The following is a 21,142-nucleotide window of genomic DNA, read 5'->3' on the forward strand; positions in this document are numbered from 1 at the left end:
CTACAGTACAAACACAGCAGCTTCTTGTTCTTATGATGATTAATGGCGGATGGCAGAACAACTTAAGACGCACCAGCGCCACCAACTGGACTGGAGTTAAACAGCAGCTCAGCAATAATAAATCTCCACTAGTACATCTGTATCTCTCTATTAGCGAGGAGTTAATGTGTGTTTATATCACTTCATGTATCTATACGTATTCTATTAATATTCATAAGCATGCACACACACACACATACACAACACACACACATGCTTCCACGTTCACATGTTTTTGCTGTATGTGTTATGTAGATAATATTTAGGTGATTTGATGTATTTTTTATGTTGTTGAGCTTTGAATGTTATTTTTGCTTCACTGTATGTATGGTGCATCATTAAACTGTTATACATTATTTTATTCTATTTTGTTAGATGAGATGGTTTGTCTTTGTATTTTAAAGGACAGCTAACGATAGTGATCCGACTCTTTTAAGTATTGTGTATAACATATAAAATGTTGACTTCATCAAAAAGAATCGACTCCCTTAGCTTCCAACTGCTCATTGCTGAGTACAATCAAATTAGTGAATCGACTCTTTCGAGTCTATTCCTGTCGTTTCACTTAAAGAACCGGATTAGGGAATCGACTCGTTTGATTCATTTGAACGCGCAGACTCACTCGCTCTCCCGCTGTGCGCTTCTCAAACTGAACTGCGTCTTTCTGTACATGAGGAAGAAATCTATGTAGAGATCTCAAATAACATGAACCTGAAGGTCTGAACTTACATTGTAGAAAAGAAAAACAAGCCAGTAGCAGCAGTGTGCACATTAAACCATTTACAGAAGGGTCATTCAAATTTCGAAACAATAATTTCGATGGCTTAAAGCCTTGTATCTCCGCCGTCCAATCACTGATTGTAAATCTGAAAACTGCCCCAGGTAGCTGACAACCCAGGCTAAAAGGCAATATCATTGGTCAAGCGGTTTGTGTCGTGGCTGGTTTGCATATTTAATGAGAAGGCGGAGAATTTATTTTTTTCATTCGCCCCGCCCTCACACGGAGCGCTGCTGAGACAGTCGACTGGATAACAACACAGAAAGAGAAATTCTGTCAGTGAAATGAGGTAAGATTTATTTTAAAACTGTTTATTAGTGTTATTACTTTTCATTTCTACTCAGAAAACTTAGCTTTAATGGTAAAATTGTAATATTATTAGTGTTCACGCTTTGTAAAAGCTGAGGTGAGTTTGAGACTTGCGTTCTAAGTTTAGTCAGTCAGCTGAACAGCTCTCCTTTCTGAATCGATTGTAATGTTTTTTATGTCCATCTAGATGGAAATAAATACGTGTGGAGAGTTTATCAGATACCTTTTTAGTCTCCTTTGTTTAGTAGTTTGTAAAGTATGCAGCAGTTTTACACAAATAAGTGATTAGTAGTGAACCTAAGCTAAGCTAAGCTACCGGAGCTGTTTGTTGCATCCTGCAGCCATGTGGTTTGAACAGGGTGCTCAACTAAGTCCAAAGTTAGATTTTATACATGTAATCTTGAAATCAGTTCTAGCTTACTTGTTTTACTTCAATACTGTCTAAAGTCTGCTTAGAAATCACCTTAGCTTTGCTCATAATAGCATTACATTTTGCATTGCATGCATTTAGCATGACTGGCTAAAGTAATCTGAGGCAGAAATGTGGATAACATGTCAGTCTGGGCAATTTATAACCTTTATTTCCATGGTATATTTTATCTGTGGTAATTTGTACTTATAACAGAGAAATATTATTTTATCTATAAAATATTTCTGTCAAATTTGCATCATTTTCTAAAAAATGTCTGCATTTATTTGAAAGAGACTAAAGTATGCTATGCTACCATATATAGGTGCATATAGGTAGATAACATATCAGTCTGGGCAATTTATAACTTCTTTTTTTACCATAGTATATTTTTTTCTGTGGTAATTCTTACTTGTATCAGTGAAATATAGTTTTATCTATAAAATATTTCTGTCAGATTTGCATAATTTTCTAATGTATTGCAAGAAATATTTGAAAGGGACTAAAATATGGTATCAAACTTTTTTTGAAAGCTTTTTTTGAAAGCATACAGGTGCATAACATTTCAGTCTGTGACTATTTACAACATTTTTAAATATAACCATAGCATCAAGTTTTTTCTTGTAATTATTGCTTCTCTTAGATAATTATTGTTTTATGTGTAAACCATGTGCCAGATTTGAGAAACTTTTGTCATATGTATTGGTTCAGTGTACTTGAGTTTACTTCTAAACATGAGCCTGTGGACATTAGCTTCTCTGGCAAAAACATAGAGTATTTGTGATTGAATTCTACATATATGTAATTATTTTTTAAAATAACATCACTGTCACCACCTTTATTCACTGTAATCTCTTTTCTTTTATTATTATGACATGGATGGAGACAAGGCTCAATATGCACGCCTTATGGAGTCTCTGAAGAGGAGACAGCGGCTAGGCCCTGACGAGCTTAGACTTATTGCTGAACATGACAGCGATGAAGATCATGAAGGCATGACCATTGAAGAGGAGGACTTCATGGACATGGAGCTCTTGGATGAAGGGGAAGAAGAGGATGAAGAGGAGCAAGATGAGCAGAGGGATCAACCAACAACCTCCTATCGGTAAATGCATGTATTCCAATAGTGTGTATTTGTAAATGTGTGTGTGTACATATATGCTGACAATAAATGTCAGCATTTGCATCCACACACACAATCAGGGCTGCCAACAAAAAGTTAAAATTAACAAAAGAGTACAAACTGAGATTATGATTTTTACTAATGTTTGCTTTCTTTTATGGGTTTGGTTAGTCTTTCTTGTCCCATGTCAGGTAGGAAGCGGAAACGCTTTCCTGACTCTGTATCCTTTCCTTCCTATGCTGATGTAGACACAGAAGCACCAAAGCCCATACCATTTAATCCCTCTCGTCCAGTAGGCATAGATCTGGAAAGTGTGCATAGGGCTGTACGGTCAGCCACAAGTACCTTGCGTGAAATAGACTTCTTCAAGTTGTTTTTCACGTACACCATCGTTGCCGAGATTTGCCAGTTTACAAACTCTAAGGGGTGGGAGCTTGTACTGAATAGGCCGTCTTATGCGAACCATCATGGGGCATGGGAAGAAGTGACCCCGGATGAATTCTACCGGTTTCTTGGGCTCCTTATTTACATGGGTTTCACGTCCCTGCACAGCATTCACAGATATTGGGGAACCAAATCTCTTCAGGGTTCATGGGCCAAGTTATTCATGTCCCGTGACCGTTTCAAGGAATTGATGGCAGCCCTCCATGTTGTAGATCCTGCCACAGAAAATAATCTTGATCATCTTAGGAAGTTGCGTTACCTGATGGACCACCTCAAAACCAAGTGTCAGCAGCTTTTCCAGGCTAATGAAAATCTGAGCATAGACGAGAGAATGGTCAAATCAAAAGGTCGATCAGGATTCAAGCAGTATATGAAGGGCAAACCTACTCGCTGGGGTTTCAAATTGTGGGTCATTGCAACTTCAAATTCGGGATATACCTTAGACTTTGATGTTTACACAGGCAGTCTTGATGGGCGCATAACTGATTTGGCTATAAAAGTGATCGAAGACCTTGTGCAGCCATTTAAAAATCAAGGTCACACAGTATGGTTTGACAACTTCTATACATCACCAACTGTTATGGTCCGACTTAAGGAGTGGGGAATCAATGCTTGTGGGACATGTAGGATTAATCGTAAGAAATTCCCAGTGGATTTCAAAGATGTCAAGAAATGGGAGCGGCAAGCTAACCGTGGTGATAAGAGGTGGTGTAGAATTGACGGAAATGTCTTAGTTGTTCAGTGGAAGGACACGCGAGCAGTTACATGCCTCTCTAATTTTCACAATGCTAATGATTCATCAGAGGTTTCTAGGATGGTAAAGAATGGTGCCACGTGGGACAGAAAAGTAGTCCGTCAACCAGCTGTAGTAAAGGACTACAATAAACACATGGGAGGTGTTGACAGGTCTGATCAAATGTTAAACACATACAATCTGCTTCAGAAAACTCAAAAGTGGTGGAAAACACTTTTCTTCCATTTTGTGGACATAGCCGTCGTTAATAGTTTCATTTTGTTTCAGGACTGGCATCATTCCAATCCAGCATCACGTTATGGGTTTAGTTCAGCAGGCTACAGCCAGATAAACTTTAGGGAAAATCTGTCGTGCCAACTTTCAGACATTTCTATTGATTCAATTTTGCCATCTCAGCTTTCAGTAGCTCCAACCACTTCCTCATCGTTTTACGTCACCCACATTCCTCGGATAGAGCAAGTATCAAGAAATTGCTGGCTTTGCTACAAAAAATTCAAAAAAGAAAATAAAACAAAGATTGCATGCATGGCTCCTGAGTGCCAAGGTAGAAGATTTTGTTTAGTTGGCAATCGAAACTGTTTTCAGTCTTGGCATTCTAGCGAAGGAGATGAGTTTCGCAGTTAGACCTACACAGGGCTTCTGTCTTCTACTGTCAGTCCCGCTCATCCTTCCTCAACCCCTGTGTTTGTGTATATGTTCTTTGTTTCTCTTTCTCTTCACAGGTCAAAGTTCAGTGTTCATTGGAAGGAGGTAATTTGAGGTAATTATCCATTGTGCATTGTCTGTTAAATATGTTGTAGTGAATTTTTGGCAAAATGGCTTAGATGAGATTTGATATCCTGTTGCCTCAAAACTGTTTACTGAATTGTTCAATGATTATCCTGAACAAATAATTGCTTTTTCTTGTATTGTTGAATTGGATTATTTGAAAGTTTGTTTTATGGAGTGATGTTCTTCAGTAGTGCTGAACTATATTGTATTGTTGTTTTGAAATTATTTATAGAATGAGAAGTGTATATAATTCTAATAAAAATCTTTAATGTTTTTGAACTATACACTGTTGTTAGAGTGCTTATTTTGTCAAATACATTTTATCTGCTGTCTTATTTCAAAAATATGAATGTTGACAATTTAGTAATAATTAAGAAAAAAAGTACACTTTCATTGGTGTATAGTGTATGCTGACATTGGTAAAAAGTGAGGTGAAAAACGAGCTACACGAACATTCTAAATTGCTAAATGACACCTTCTGCTAAATTGATCATAACTTTTGAATAGAAGATGATAGATTCAAAATTATTTTCTTGACAAATGGCTCACAAAATTGCAAACATTTCATCTGTTCTATATTGTTCTCTATATTGCACAGAAATGTGTTAAAAATGTAAGTATTTATGAATTAAATAAAAAACGAGAGATTTTTTTAGGTTGATTTTGAAGGTTTTTTGTAAACATTTATTATATTACACTTGAAAAACATTGTGTTTCATAGAATTTTAAAGAACTGATTCTCCTGGTTATAATGGTGTGTGTATATGCAGGGTTTTTTTTCATAAAAGTACACGTTCATTGGTTTATAGTGTATGCTGACATTGGTAAAAAGTGAGGTAAAAAAGGAGCTACACGGACATTCTAAATTGCTAAATGACACCTTCTGCTAAATTGATCATAACTTTTGAATAGAAGATGATAGATTCAAAATTATTATCTTGACAAATGGCTCACAAAATTGCAAACATTTCATATACTCTATATTTTTCTCTAAATTGCACAGAAATGTGTTAAAAATTTAAGTATTTATGTATGAAATAAAAATTGAGAGGTTTTTTAGGTTGATTTTGAAGGATTTTTGTATAGATTTGGTTATATTACACTTAAATAACCATACTGACTTTTATATCATTTTAAAGAACTGATTCTTCTGGTTATAATGGTGTGTGTATATAGTCTATGCTATGTACGGTATTTACACAATAAGGTTTTTTCTATGACCATGTTACATAGTGTCCGAAAATGGAATGTTCCACTCAGGCATGAAAGGGTTAAACCATTTACAGAAGGGTCATTAAGTTTGGTAAATTGAGATAATTGCATGTTTCTGACCTGAATGAGAGGGGCAGTAAAAAACCTCACACTGCCAGAGACAATGTTTGAAGTCCAGGTTAATAGTACCTGCTAGTTAGAGAAGAATTACTTGTTTGTTAGTTTAAGTCCAGAAGTGGGTGTGGCCCGTACGGGGATCGAACCCGCGACCTTGGCGTTATTAGCACCACACTCTAACCAACTGAGCTAACCGTCCAGTACATCTATTCTCTCTTTATATCTTTGTACGTAATTCTACACTGACCCAATTCAACAGCTGAAACAGACTTTCTTAATCCACATCTAAGAGGTTTTGTGGGTTCTTAATTCTTATATGTCTGAATCAGCCCCGGTTCTGGACTGCTTTGCTTGGGGGGGCAGTAAAACCTAATGAGGGGGCATGTTGATAGTCATGTTTTTGAAGCCAGAAATATATTCAAGGCTTGATTTGTGCATGAATGATGACAGCCAAGCTATTGATACTGGCTTAAAGTGATGTATGAGGTAAAGAAATAAAAATGCATGTTTTCGAACTTAAACTTAAAACCCAATGATTAAAAAATACATGTTGATTATGTAAATGGAGAAAAAAGATTATCTAATTGTATTTCATTTTAATACGCCCCCTTAATTAAATTGCCATTACTAATAGAACAACTCTATTTCTTGAAAGGCTTTAATACAAATTTAAGTCAAAGCTGACAAATGTACCTACACACAGACTGAGAATATTCAAACGTGGAAATAGGAATGAGTGAGAATATTTATATTATTGGGAAATTAAAATATAAAGAAAACAAAAGAATACTAATTCTGTAAAAAAAAAAAAGGGGGGGGGATACTCGTCACATTTCTATTTTGAAAAAGAAAAAAATATGAAAGTACATAAAATAAGGAAAATTTTCCTATCTACTGCACTTTAATGGTAAAAAATCTGGTAAAGTATTGAAGTTTTTATTGATGTTATGAAACGTACTGGTACAATGCAGTATTTATGCACAGTATAACAAATTATGTAAAGACTATAAGTGCAAATGAACAACAGTAATCATATTTTCATTGAACACAACTATACACCTATATATTGTGGCAGTAACACTCCTGCCTTGCAACGAGAAGGTCATGTAAAAATAATGCCAAGTTAAAAATAACGTAACCAAACAAACTATATACAAAAAATGAAATCTCTATATGCACACTGTGGATACAATTATCTAAAACCTTTAGCTGAGCCTGTATTCTAAAATGAACTCAGAACAAAGAATTTACAGAAGCAGTCTTCTGTTTCTTTTAGCAAATAATCTGACAAACTCCTCCATATCAAGCCTATTGGTTATTGACTTTTCATGGCCCAGAATCACTAAATTTCTTTTTCTGTCATGCAGCATTGTGCGATGAAAGGGAGTAAGAACTCTTGACAGTGTAGAGAAAGAGCTTTCACATGATGCTGAGGATACACCTATCACCAGTGCGGTCACATAAAGAGAATGCAGGACAGTGTTTCTACAATGTATATTTATTAAATGAAAAATGCACACAGAAAGACATCAATAAACTTAAGCCTGTGTTAGGAGAACCGTTAGCCTAACCGCTAACGGCTAATAAAATAATTTAAGCAACACCTATGTAAGAGGTAAGTAACATTAAAGCAACGAAAAACCACAGTTAAGCAAATATTACCATGTGGAAGTCAGTTTAAACTCTGTAACTGGTAATACTTTACCAGTATACCTGCCTCTCGCTCACACTAACAGAACATATACTGCCGAACTGAACTGTTTGGGGCAGTCTGCCGATTTTTATATGACTCAAAGAGCCAATCAGGAATAAGCAAGGAAATATCTTCACACTGTAAAACAAAATGCATTTTTGTGATTGGTTCAGAGATAATTTTAAAAATAGCCGTTGCTTGCATTGTGCTTGGGGGGGCAAAGACACAATTTGGGGGGGCAATGCCCCCCTCAGCCCCCCCCTAGCGCCGGCCCTGGTCTGAATTATCTAAACTATATATTTCTTAAAGTTCTTGACTGAGCTTAATGTCACCAACCAGTGAGTGGAGCAGATACGACTCAGGTCCTGCACACAGTAAGTAGTGCTGATACACAGTACCAGCCTGCACACCAGAGGGGCTCCAAACATCAAGTTTTCACTCATTAAATCATGTAGTTTGTAAACTTTGTGGAATGAATGTAGGATTTATACATGTAGATTCTGGGTTTTAGGAAGTTGAGCTACTGTTAATATTTTTTCAATTGAACTAAAAACAACCTGAATTGATGTTTTAATTTACAAGCAAATGTAAAGTATATTTCTATATGAAGAGCATCTGTTTCCAGATAATATACACTGAGGTTTGAAGCATAATGGAGCGGGTTCAGTAATTGTGTAGTTTAAAGGCGACAGTAAGTCTGTGTCTGTTTCTGTTGCTTATTCTGAATTGTGTTTGTAAACTGTGAATTAGTTCTTAATCTGGTCGTGATGTTAGTGAATTAAACCTACATCTCTCTGATGATCTGACCGATGAGCTGTCTGTTCTGACCTACTGCTTAAGCCCGGCTAGCTCAGTCAGTAGAGCATGAGACTCTTAATCTTAAGGTCATGGGTTCGAGCCCCACGTTGGGCGAGTGTCTTCATTTAACATCTACAGAAACCAGAACAGCCGGTCTCCAGTGACTTATCAGGTGGATATTTGTGCTTGTAGGACTGTTGTTTACTGGATGTTTTCAGTTACTTATTTCCACTGTTCTGTGGAGCTACACATTGTTGTTGTGTCTCCTATCCGTTTGATCAACAGGCAGGTTGTGCAATAAAAGACACTCGTCCCTGGGTGGACTCGAACCACCAACCTTTCGGTTAACAGCCGAACGCGCTAACCAATTGCACCACAGAGACACGCTCTTTTTCACACGAGTCACATGACTTGCTAATGTTTACTTCATGCTAATAAACAGTATAACATTTTATTTACGTGTCCAGACCTGCTACACAAACTGTCATTTTTGTCCCTGTTAAAAACTTTAGCTCAGTTAAAGCAAATAAAGACACATTTAAATTTTTCATCTATTATTACAGGTTTAAAGTTGCATAAAACAAATGTTTGCACAAATAATATAAAACCAAAGTACAAAATAAACATTTCACTTATTTTAATGATCTCACAAATCACTTCTCAGTTTTAAAGGTCAAAGGCAGCAGCATTTAGATCAGAACAGCTATTAACATTAAATATCACTAAAGAGGAAATCCTGAACACAGCAATGTAAACCTTTCATTTAAACACAAGCTGCAGTAAAGTTACATAGTTGATCCATGGTAAAAAAAGGAACCTCACAACTCAGCACAATGGTTAAACTGCACAACCCAACAAGTTAAAATAACCCATCATGTGTTCTGTCCAATATTTACACAGTGCTCTCTAATTTTTATATATTACAAAAATGAAATAATAATAATAACTAGAGATTGCATTTCCCGCGTGGCGGGCGGGCGTTTCAGTAGATGTTAAAGGAAGATACTCACCCAACGTAGGGCTCGAAACAACTACCCTAAGATTCAAGAGAGTCTCAAGCTCGAGTGACCGACTGAGCTAGCCAGGCTTAAGCAAAAAGCCAGAACAGACAGCTCATCGGTCAGATCATCAGAGAGATGTAGGTTTAATTCACCAACATCACGAGCAGGGGGGTATTCCAGAAAGCGGGTTAAGTGATTAAACCGGATAAGTTAATTCAGAATTAACGAAAATTTGAGGTTTTCTCATGCAAACCTGGTGTGTCCTTTCCTCCAGTATCTAGTGGAGACCGACATACAATGTTTCCGTTCAAATAAGTATTCATATGATTCCCTCAGCACTACTTACTGTGTGCAGGACCTGAGTCGTATCTGCTCCAGTCGCTGGTTGGCGGCTTTAAGCTCAGTCAAGAACTTATATACAGTGGAGCCAAAAAGTATTTAGTCAGCCACTGATTGTGCAAGTTCTCCTACTTAGAAAGATGAGAGAGGTCTGTAATTTTCATCATAGGTACACTTCAACTATGAGAGACAAAATGATAAAAAAAAATCCAGGAAATAACATTGTAGGATTTTTAAAGAATTTATTTGTAAATTATGGTGGAAAATAAGTATTTGGTCAATAACAAAAGTTCAACTCAATACTTTGTAACATAACCTTTGTTGGCAATGACAGAGGTCAAACGTTTCCTGTAAGTCTTCACCAGGTTTGCACACACTGTAGCTGGTATTTTGGCCCATTCCTCCATGCAGATCTCCTCTAGAGCAGTGATGTTTTGGGGAAACACAGACTTTCAACTCCCTCCACAAATTTTCTATGGGGTTGAGGTCTGGAGACTGGCTAGGCCACTCCAGGACCTTGAAATGCTTTTTACGGAGCCACTCCTTTGTTGCCCGAGCGGTGTGTTTGGGATCATTGTCATGCTGGAAGACCCAGCCACGTTCCATCTTCAATGCTCTCACTGATGGCTTAAAATCTCACGATACATGGCCCCGTTCATTCTTCCCTTAACACGAATCAGTCGTCTTCAATGCTCTCACTGGTGGAAGGAGGTTTTGGCTTAAAATCTTATGATACATGGCCCCGTTCATTCTTCCCTTAACACGAATCAGTCGTCCTGTCCCCTTTGCAGAAAAACAGCCCCAAAGCATGATGTTTCCATCACCATGCTTCACAGTAAGTATGGTGTTGTTGGGATGCAACTCAGCCTCCAAACACGACGAGTTGAGTTTTTACCAAAAAGTTCCATTTTGGTTTCATCTTCATTTGAGTCCCTCTCGGCGTAGTGTGTTACTGATGGTAGCTTTGTTACTTTGGTCCCAGCTCTCTGCAGGTCATTCATCAGGTCCCTCCGTGTAGTTCTGGGATTTTTGCTCACCGTTCTCATGATCATTTTGACACCACGGGATGAGACCTTGACCCAAAGGGAGATTATCAACGGTCTTGTATGTCTTCCATTTTCTTACAATTGCTCCCACAGTTCATTTATTCACACCAACCTGCTTGCCTATTGTAGATTCACTCTTCCCAGCCTGGTGCAGGTCTACAATTTTCTTCCTGGTGTCCTGCGACAGCTCTTTGGTCTTGGCCATGGTTAAGTTTGGAGTCTGACTGTTTGAGGACAGGTGTCTTTTATACAGATAACGAGGTCCAACAGGTGCCATTAATACAGGTAACGAGTGGAGGACAGAAGAGCTTCTTAAAGAAAAAGTTACAGGTCTGTGAGAGCCAGAAATCTTGCTTGTTTGTGGGTGACCAAATACTTATTTTCCACCATAATTTACAAATAAATTCTTTAAAAATCCTACAATGTGATTTCCTGGATTTTTTTTTAAATCATTTTGTCTCTCATAGTTGAAGTGTACCTATGATGAAAATTACAGACCTCTCTCATCTTTCTAAGTAGGAGAACTTGCACAATCAGTGGCTGACTAAATACTTTTTGGCCCCACTGTATATACTTAATATATAGTTTACATGGTTCACACATATAAGAACCCACAAAACCTTTTAGATGTGTATTAAGAAAGTCTGAACATAAGAAATGACTAGACAGTGATGTCTGAAGTAGGACTGAGATCTTGGATCATTAAAATAACATGAAACTGCTGCATTTCTGGTGCAATAACAACCAAATTCAGTTTAGGAGCTGCTTATTTTTACAGATCTTCACTGAAAGTGTGCAGAATCTCAAATGGTTGTTGTGCTGCCATGCAGCTGGTTGAATGGAGTTAGTGTAGAATTATGTACAAAGATCTAACGCAAACAGCTGAACTGGCCGGTTAGCTCAGTTGGTTAGAGCGTGGTGCTAATAACGCCAAGGTCGTGGGTTCGATCCCTGTATGGGCCACACACCCCTTAACGATTAAAGGCGGCATGGTTGAGAGAGAGTCAGGTGAGCATGTGCCGTGTATCAGGACTTTCTAACCTGAGTAATTTAATCACTGCGAGTAAGAATATCATCCTGTTCTTCTGCTGGCTTCATTTCACCTAATGAACGTGGCATGGCCTTTATAAATGCTTACAATCATTTACAAATGGCAAAAATAAATAAAAAAATTAATAAATAAATAAAAAGAGAACTGCTGTGTAATTTAGTGAATTCTTGCACTGCACATGGCAGAAGACTATAAGAAATGTAGACCGTGTAGAATAAAAGTATTAGGAAAGTATGAGGTTAAAAGCATCAGCTTTTATTTATTCTTGAATCATAACAGTTGACCAGATAAAACATGAAATATCTTGAGTTCATATCTTACATTTACAGCATTTAGCAGACGCCTTTATCCAAAGCGACTTACATTACAGTATACCATCTGAGCAACTGAGGATTAAGGGCCTTGCTCAAGGGCCCAACAGCAACAACCCAGCAGTGGTAGGGCTTGAACCAGCAACCTTTGGATTACAAGTCCTGTGCCTTAACCACTATAGTGCTTTCTTTATAATCACACACAGCGTGGACACATTAGCAGTAATGAATTCCAACCTTTCTTCAGTAAAGTTTGAACTCTTGATGTAATCCTCTCATACATGTTTATTATTTGATGTTTTATGTTTATTATTGATTGTGTGTTTCTGTTATTTTCTCCACCGCCTGCATGTATGTATATACCAGCGCGCTGACGTCACAACATCTGTGTAAAGTTACATTTTAGTATCCAGACGAAAACAAAGAAGCAGTTTTCAGAAATCTCTTTATCCTGTTTTCATTAATCATGGGTTTGTGAGTTCGTGTGGATGAGAGAAAAACACAGAAGACTAAAGTGTAAAAAAATCTCCGTGTTGTTGTTGAGGCCTAAATAACGGTGTTAAATCCTTACCGAAAAAATATCAGGTAATAAAATAAATCCTAAACATATCTCCATCAAATACAGATTAATAACATTTACATATTACAAGTTTATATTCACAAACTCACCGTGATTTTCTAGAAAACTTTATATTTCTCTCCACAAAAACCGAAGAGCTCACTTTCACGTTAACTTGATGTAGCCTTCAACTGCTCCTCCAAATCTCTCACTTTCTGAGTTCAAAGTCGCGATTGTAATCTGAAGCTACAAAAGAGAGGATTTTAGTTTTTTAACAGTTAGACATACAGAATCAGACAGTAATAAAACTAATATTTATGTTCTGTGTGAATGATAATAATAAACTGCCTTTATGTGTTACTAAAGAAGAAAAGAAACGCAATATTTATTACATCAAACAATTTGTCTACCATTGAATGCTGCACTCAAACTAGAGGCCGCCTTTTTATTCCCACATTCCAAACTCTCATGCTGCTTCAAGTTCTGTCAGAAAATACCTGCTGTCCTCTCATACAGTCTCCTGCAAGTGTGTGCACCTCTGATCATATTTTATGATGGCATTTCCTGCACATTTTAGTGCACTATTCAGTATACAGTATGTATTGTTGCTGTATGTAGTATACACTATATACTGGTGCAGATGCAGAATGAAGTATACAGTATGCACTAGTGCACTATTCAGTATACAGTATGTATTGTTGCTGTATGTAGTATACACTATATACTGGTGCAGATGCAGAATGAAGTATACAGTATGCACTAGTGCACTATTCAGTATACAGTATGTATTGATGCTGTATGTAGTATACAGTATACACTAGTGCACTATTCAGTATACAGTATGTATTGTTGCTGTATGTAGTATACAATATATACTGGTGCAGATGCAGAATGAAGTATACAGTATGCACTAGTGCACTATTCAGTATACAGTATGTATTGATGCTGTATGTAGTATACAGTATATACCGGTGCAGAATGAAGTATACAGTATACACTAGTGCACTATTCAGTATACAGTATGTATTGTTGCTGTATGTAGTATACAGTATACACTGGTGCAGAATGAAGTATACAGTATACACTGGTGCACTATTCAGTATACAGTATGTATTGTTGCTGTATGTAGTGTACAGTATATACCGGTGCAGAATGAAGTATACAGTATACACTAGTGCACTATTCAGTATACAGTATGTATTGTTGCTGTATGTAGTGTACAGTATATACTGGTGCAGAATGAAGTATACAATATACCTGTACACTAGTGCACTATTCAGTATACAGTATGTATTGTTGCTGTATGTAGTGTACAGTATATACCGGTGCAGAATGAAGTATACAGTAAACACTAGTGCACTATTCAGTATACAGTATGTATTGTTGCTGTATGTAGTATACAGTATATACTGGTGCAGAATGAAGTATACAGTAAAAACTAGTGCATTATTTAGTATACAGTATGTATTGTTGCTGTATGTAGTATACAGTATATACTGGTGCAGAATGAAGTATACAATATACACTAGTGCACTATTCTGTATACAGTATGTATTGTTGCTGTATGTAGTATACAGTATATACTGGTGCAGAATGAAGTAAACAATATACACTAGTGCACTATTCAGTATACAGTATGTATTGCTGCTGTATGTAGTATACAGTATATACTGGTGCAGAATGAAGTATACAGTATACACTAGTGCACTATTCTGTATACAGTATGTATTGTTGCTGTATGTAGTATACACTATATACTGGTGCAGAATGAAGTATACAGTATACACTAGTGCACTATTCAGTATACAGTATGTATTGTTGCTGTATGTAGTATACAGTATATACTGGTGCAGAATGAAGTATACAGTATACACTAGTGCAGTATTCAGTATACAGTATGTATTGTTGCTGTATGTAGTATACACTATATACTGGTGCAGAATGAAGTATACAGTATACACTAGTGCACTATTCAGTATACAGTATGTATTGTTGCTGTATGTAATATACAGTATATACTGGTGCAGAATGAAGTATACAGTATACACTAGTGCACTATTCAGTATACAGTATGTATTGTTGCTGTATGTAGTACACAGTATATACTGGTGCAGAATGAAGTATACAGTATACACTAGTGCAGTATTCAGTATACAGTATGTATTGTTGCTGTATGTAGTATACACTATATACTGGTGCAGAATGAAGTATACAGTATACACTAGTGCACTATTCAGTATACACTATGTATTGTTGCTGTATGTAGTATACAGTATATACTGGTGCAGAATGAAGTATACAGTATACACTAGTGCACTATTCAGTATACAGTATGTATTGTTGCTGTATGTAGTATACAGTATATACTGGTGCAGAATGAAATATACAGTATACACTAGTGCACTACTCAGTATACAGTATGTATTGTTGCTGTATGTAATATACAGTATATACTGGTGCAGAATGAAGTATACAGTATACACTAGTGCACTATTCAGTATACAGTATGTATTGTTGCTGTATGTAGTATACAGTATATACTGGTGCAGAATGAAGTATACAGTATACACTAGTGCACTATTCAGTATACAGTATGTATTGTTGCTGTATGTAGAATACAGTATATACTGGTGCAGAATGAAGTATACAGTATACACTAATGCACTATTCAGTAACCATTATGTATTGTTGCTGTATGTAATATACAGTATATACTGGTGCAGAATGAAATATACAGTATACACTAGTGCACTATTCAGTATACAGTATGTATTGTTGCTGTATGTAGTATACAGTATATACTGGTGCAGAATGAAGTATACAGTATACACTAATGCACTATTCAGTATACAGTATGTATTGTTGATGTATGTAGTATACAGTATATACTGGTGCAGAATGAAGTATACAGTATACACTAGTGCACTATTCAGTATACAGTATGTATTGTTGTTGTATGTAGTATACAGTATATACTGGTGCAGAATGTAGTATACAGTATACACTAGTGCACTATTCAGTATACAGTATGTATTGTTGCTGTATGTAGTATACAGTATACACTAGTGTAAATAATAAATGCTCAGAAACTACAAAAGTAAAGTGTGGTGTTCCACAGGGGTCGGTACTGGGACCGCTTTTAATTACACTCTATATGCTTCCACTAGGAGAAATTATTCATAAACATGGCATAAATTTTCACTGCTATGCAGATGACACACAGCTGTATATATCAGCCAAACCAAATGATACTGACACAATCAGTAAGATAGAAGATTGTGTAAACGACATAAAAAACTGGATGTCGTGTAATTTTCTTTTACTTAACTGTAAGTTAACTGAGGTTTTACTTGTTGGCTCTAAAGCTGCAAGAGACAAGTTGTCTAACCTGGTGCTAAACCTAAACACTTTCTCTGTTACTCCCAGCCCAGATGTAAAAAACGTAGGTGTCACAATAGATTCAGATCTCACTTTTGATACACACGTTAATAATATTACTAGAGTTGCTTTCTATCATTTGCGTAATATTTCTAAAATAAGAAATATACTATCTGTTAATGACGCCGAAAAACTGATCCATGCGTTTATAACTTCTCGGTTAGATTATTGTAATGCTCTTCTAACTGGATGCTCTGGTAGATCCATAAACAAACTCCAGTTAGTTCAAAATGCAGCAGCTCGAGTGAACTAGAACTAAAAAATTTGATCATATTACTCCTGTTCTATCATCTCTACACTGGCTGCCAGTTAAATTCCGCATTGATCACAAAATACTTTTACTAACCTATAAAGCGCTACATGGTCTGGCTCCACAGTATCTGAGTGAGCTTATTAATCACTACAACCCACTTCATTCAAGATGAGTAACCCTACTTGTAGTTCCTAAAATTAAAAAGACCACAGCTGGTGGAAGAGCATTTTCTTACAAAGCTCCAAAACTTTGGAATAATCTTCCTGCCTCTGTTCGGGATTCGGACACAGTCTCAATGTTCAAGTCTAGACTGAAAACATATTTATTTTCTCAGGCTTTTGATTAATATAGACAAAGGCGCAGAGCTTGGGGGTTCTTGGTCATAGAAACTTGTGGTGATCAGGGATGCTGGGTTGCTGTCGTTCTGCCTCTCTTGTCCGATCACTCCGGTTTGGGTAGGAGAGGTGGGCGCTGATGTCCTGTGAAAGCCTTCATGACCTTGTTACCTGCTTGCTCTCCCTTTTAGTTATGCTGTAATATTTAGGGCTGCCGGAGTCTAAAACTCTCTGTAAAACTGTTTTACTCAACTAGCATTGTACATTATTAACTACATTCTTTGTTGTTTTACTCCAAGGGCATTCTGATGGAAACCTGTTTACCCGCCGAGGTTAAGGATTAAAGTCGAGACTGCAGTGACAACGATGCTGCTCCTGCCGGATATGACGGGTCTGGAGTAATTGCACCAAGAATGACAAGAACTCACTACAGACTTTATTGAAGACTAGAGCGAATAACAACTCTATTATTATTTATCTATTTATCTATTTATTACCAGTTATAACTTTTAGATAATTTAATTCTGTGTTTGTATGCTTTGTGTAAATCGTACATTTATTTAAAGTATCCTCCAGGCCACCCAAGAAGGATGGGCCCTGCTGAGTCTGGTTCCTCTCAAGGTTTCTTCCTGTAATTTTCAGGGAGTTTTTCCTTGCCACAGTCGCCCTCGGCTTGCTCAACAGGGATTTTTGTATCTGTTGGTCCTGGATTTTGTAAAGTTGCTTTGAGACAATGTCTGTTGTAAAAAGCGCTATATAAATAAAGTTGACTTGACTTGACTTGACTTCTGATAGTTCATTATTTACTCTGACCCTCAAGGTGCATTGTGACAAAAAGTCAAGAATGTAGTTGAACATTTTCCCGTTAATCCCCATCTTCTCCAATTTGATTAACAGACCCTCCCTCCACATAGTATCATAAGCTTTTTCGATATCAAGAAAGACTGCAGCCATTACCTCTTTCATAATTAATGATTTCTCTATCTCATTACAGAGTTTGACTAGGGCATCAGTGGTTGACTTACTCTTCCTGAATCCTGTTTGATAACTTTTAACCAAACATTTATTTTCCAAAAAGTAGCTCAGACGAGCAACTACCAGTATTTCCATGAGCTTTCCTAAATGTGAGGTCAGAGCTATTGGTCTGTAATTTCCTGGATTACTTGGATCTTTTCCTGGTTTAGGAAATGGAAGAATTATTGCCTTTTCCATATTTTAGGTAATTTACCTTCATTCCAAATTCTATTAAATAGTGCTTCCTAAACATTGGATAACATAAATTGTCAGTTCCTGGTGAGGAGTATGCTGTGTTATTTACAGCCATTCGCAACTCTGAAATATTAAATTCTTCATCCAGTATAGATCCTGTTTCTGTTTTGGCATTTAGGATACCTTTATTCACTTTTAAGATATCCTCTTTCCTTTTTTGAAATATTCATCTAAGTGATTGCCTTTATGGACTTCAGCAAACATTTTACCCAGCTTATCAGCCTTTCCTTTATCTGATACAGCTTTAGTATTATTGTCATCTATTAGTACCGAAATACTTGATGGTTTATATCTGCCTGACATCTTTTTAACCATCTAGCCAAAGTTGTTTCCCCTCCAATTGTAGAACAAAACTGCCTCCAAGATTCTCTTTTAGCATATTTTATTACTTTCCTTGCTAGAGCCTTCTTCCTTTGAAATTCCATAAGATTATCTACAGTTAATGTTTTATGTAAAAAAGCTCTATTTCGGTTTTTAATGACTTCTTGACATTTATCATTCTACCATGGAACATTTACTCTTTCGTTCTGACTTTTAGGAATGCTCTGACTAGCTGCAGTGAGAATAAGACTGCTCAAACTCATTCATCTGATCTACAGATTGGTCTGTCTCCGGTATATTTTTCATTTCTTCATTGCAACTTTGATAATACTTCTCCCAGTTTGCTTTTATGAAATGCTATTTATGATGAATGTAACTCTTTTCAGTCTTCAACTCCATTTCAATTTTACAGAAGATAGGGAAATGATTGCTACCAATGCTTGTGTTCTGATCTACTTCCCATTCACATATATTGGCTATTTTCCTATCAACTAAAGTCAGGTCAATACATGATGTTTCATTTTTGTATATATTTATCCATGTACCGTTACCATTATTTAAACATACAAGCATTCTGTCATTAATCATTTCCTCAACAACCTCCCCATTTAAATATGCTTACTTCCCCACACCAAATTTCTCTAAGAGTTCTTTTGAAAATGTTTTTCAGCACTTCATTAACTAAAACTTTGCATGGATTATAATAATTAACAATTGCATATTTACCATTAGTACCATTAAAAATATCAGTCACAATACATTAATGTTCCTCAGCTGTTTTTATATGTCTGTATGATACTCCTTCTTTGATAAAAGTTATACATCCTCCTCCTCTATCTTTTCCTCTATCATGCTGTTGTAGCCTTTTAAAACAAAATCTAAATGTGATTTTAACCATGTTTCCTGTATACAAATAATATCTGGTTTATTAGTTAACTCATGAACATATCTTTTAAACTCTTGCCCATTTGCAATCAGACTTCTTGCATTCCATTGAAGAATGATTAATGCCATTAAATATTTAGCCATTTTGTGACTCTCCATACTTATTATATAACATTTCATGAATCTCATCAGCTCTAGTTGTAGTGCCCAAAAAGTCATTTGCATTTTCCACAACTGATCTAATTCGGTCACTCTTTCTGAAATGTTGCATTGTGACTGACTATAAAACAGATAAATGCTATAAATTCATTTTTCTTAATTAACAGAGTCTCATTGGATATTCTTGTTTTACATTCACAGCATTCTGACATTTGGTTAGACGTTGGTAAGTCTACCTTTGTCTGTTGTGTTATCTCTCTCATATGGTTCTCACCATTCTGTCTCACTGTGTTTGAACTGTAGATATAATTTGTTGGTATCCTAGAAGTTTGCTCTATTGGAGAAACGAAACCATTAGCATTAGTGTCTTTCTTAGCTCTATGTATTTCCTTGAGTGCATCTACATATGAAACTTGATGAGTCAGTTTGTATTTTTGTATATCCTTTGCTTCCTTTTGTTTCTCACACCCTCCATAAGCAGCTTTATGCTGACCTCCACAGTTGCAACATTTTAACTGAACATTCTTCCACATTTCCCAAACTCATGTTCACCTCCACATTTTACACATCTTAGGCTACCTTTACATTGTGCAGCTATATGACCAAATCTTTGGCATTTAAAACACCGTAATGGAGGGGGAATTAATTATCTTACTGGGTAGCACATGATACTCATTTGGACTTTAGCAGGCATTTCATTTTTAAAGTAAAGCAGGACTGACAAACTTTCTGTATTCTCTTTACCTTTAGTCAGGTGTTTTGCATCTACTATCTCTCCCCCTTTCAGGTTACTCTTGATCTCTTCAAGAGACCTTGAAACTGGAAATCCTGAATATGACTCCTCTTTTCTTTGCCGCTATTCCTGGGATGTGTGAGGTTATTTTAGTACCATTTAATGTAGTCTTTTTTAAGATCGCACCTCGCTGAGCCTTAGACATTGCAAAAATAAATAGTCTACCATTACCCATAAACCGTGCATGATTAATTGCTTTATTAACATGAATGAGGTGTAAGTCTGGCCCTCCTTATTGTTCAAACACAATAACTACTTTCCAAACTTCTTTAGTTGGCTCCTTAACTCTAGGTCTTAATTCAGACTTACTCCTTTAACTGTGTCTATGGACTCATTACTACTGCTAAAGTCTGATCTTCGTCTCACTTGTTTTTTCCTGACTTCCTCCCAGAACATTTCGTCGTTATCATCCAAATCCTCATGATCCCATATATAACCATCTGATTCCTCATTATCCATTATCCACTTTACATTCACTGTACAGTTGTATTAGTGTAATTCAAACCTTCCGTGTTTACTCTGCTGAATCGGCTCTCTCCAAACTCTCTTGCCCTCCAACCAGCCTGGGGGCATGGCACAAAGGAGCTCATTATGACAGTTGTAACTTATTATCACTTGATCAACCATAAGATTAGATTCAGAGGTGCACAAAATTTTGGACAGGACTGTATTAGAGAATAGCAGCTATTTTCTGTCAGAACGTGAAGCAGAATTCAGGTGGGTTAGGAAAATGGATATGTTAGTTTGAGTGCAGCGTTTACTTGTAGACTAATAGTGTAAAAGAAAGAAAAAAGATGGTATTTCTGTTCCTCATTAATAACACATGAAGGTCGTTTAATCTTATTCACACACAAAAATATCAATTTCATTACCGTCTGATTCAGTATGTTTAACTGTTTACAAACTAAACTCCCCTCTAGTGTAGATTCAGGTTG

At 36.5% G+C, this 21,142-nt stretch overlaps 1 protein-coding gene and 1 non-coding gene across 3 annotated transcripts; one reads left to right on the forward strand and one right to left on the reverse strand.

Annotated features, from left to right (window-relative positions):
• The first annotated feature begins 1,038 nt into the window (after positions 1-1,038).
• On the forward strand, positions 1,039-4,897 carry LOC134328737 (piggyBac transposable element-derived protein 4-like). Of its 2 annotated transcripts, XM_063009921.1 has the most exons (3): positions 1,039-1,106; positions 2,426-2,640; positions 4,579-4,897. In XM_063009921.1, the coding sequence occupies exons 2-3, from the start codon at positions 2,444-2,446 to the stop codon at positions 4,613-4,615; spliced, it is 234 nt and encodes a 77-aa protein (XP_062865991.1). In that variant the 5' UTR covers positions 1,039-1,106; positions 2,426-2,443; the 3' UTR covers positions 4,616-4,897. The 2 variants fall into 2 exon arrangements, with proteins under 2 accessions (XP_062865991.1, XP_062865990.1); XM_063009920.1 differs by having other exon boundaries at positions 2,426-4,897.
• A 3,859-nt stretch (positions 4,898-8,756) lies between these two features.
• Positions 8,757-8,830, reverse strand: trnan-guu (transfer RNA asparagine (anticodon GUU)). The gene has a single exon. It is a non-coding gene; the product is annotated as a tRNA-Asn (tRNA).
• Between the last annotated feature and the right edge of the window lie 12,312 nt (positions 8,831-21,142).

This window comes from Trichomycterus rosablanca, chromosome 15 (genome assembly GCF_030014385.1).
Source record: "Trichomycterus rosablanca isolate fTriRos1 chromosome 15, fTriRos1.hap1, whole genome shotgun sequence".
NCBI classification, from domain to species: domain Eukaryota; kingdom Metazoa; phylum Chordata; class Actinopteri; order Siluriformes; family Trichomycteridae; genus Trichomycterus; species Trichomycterus rosablanca.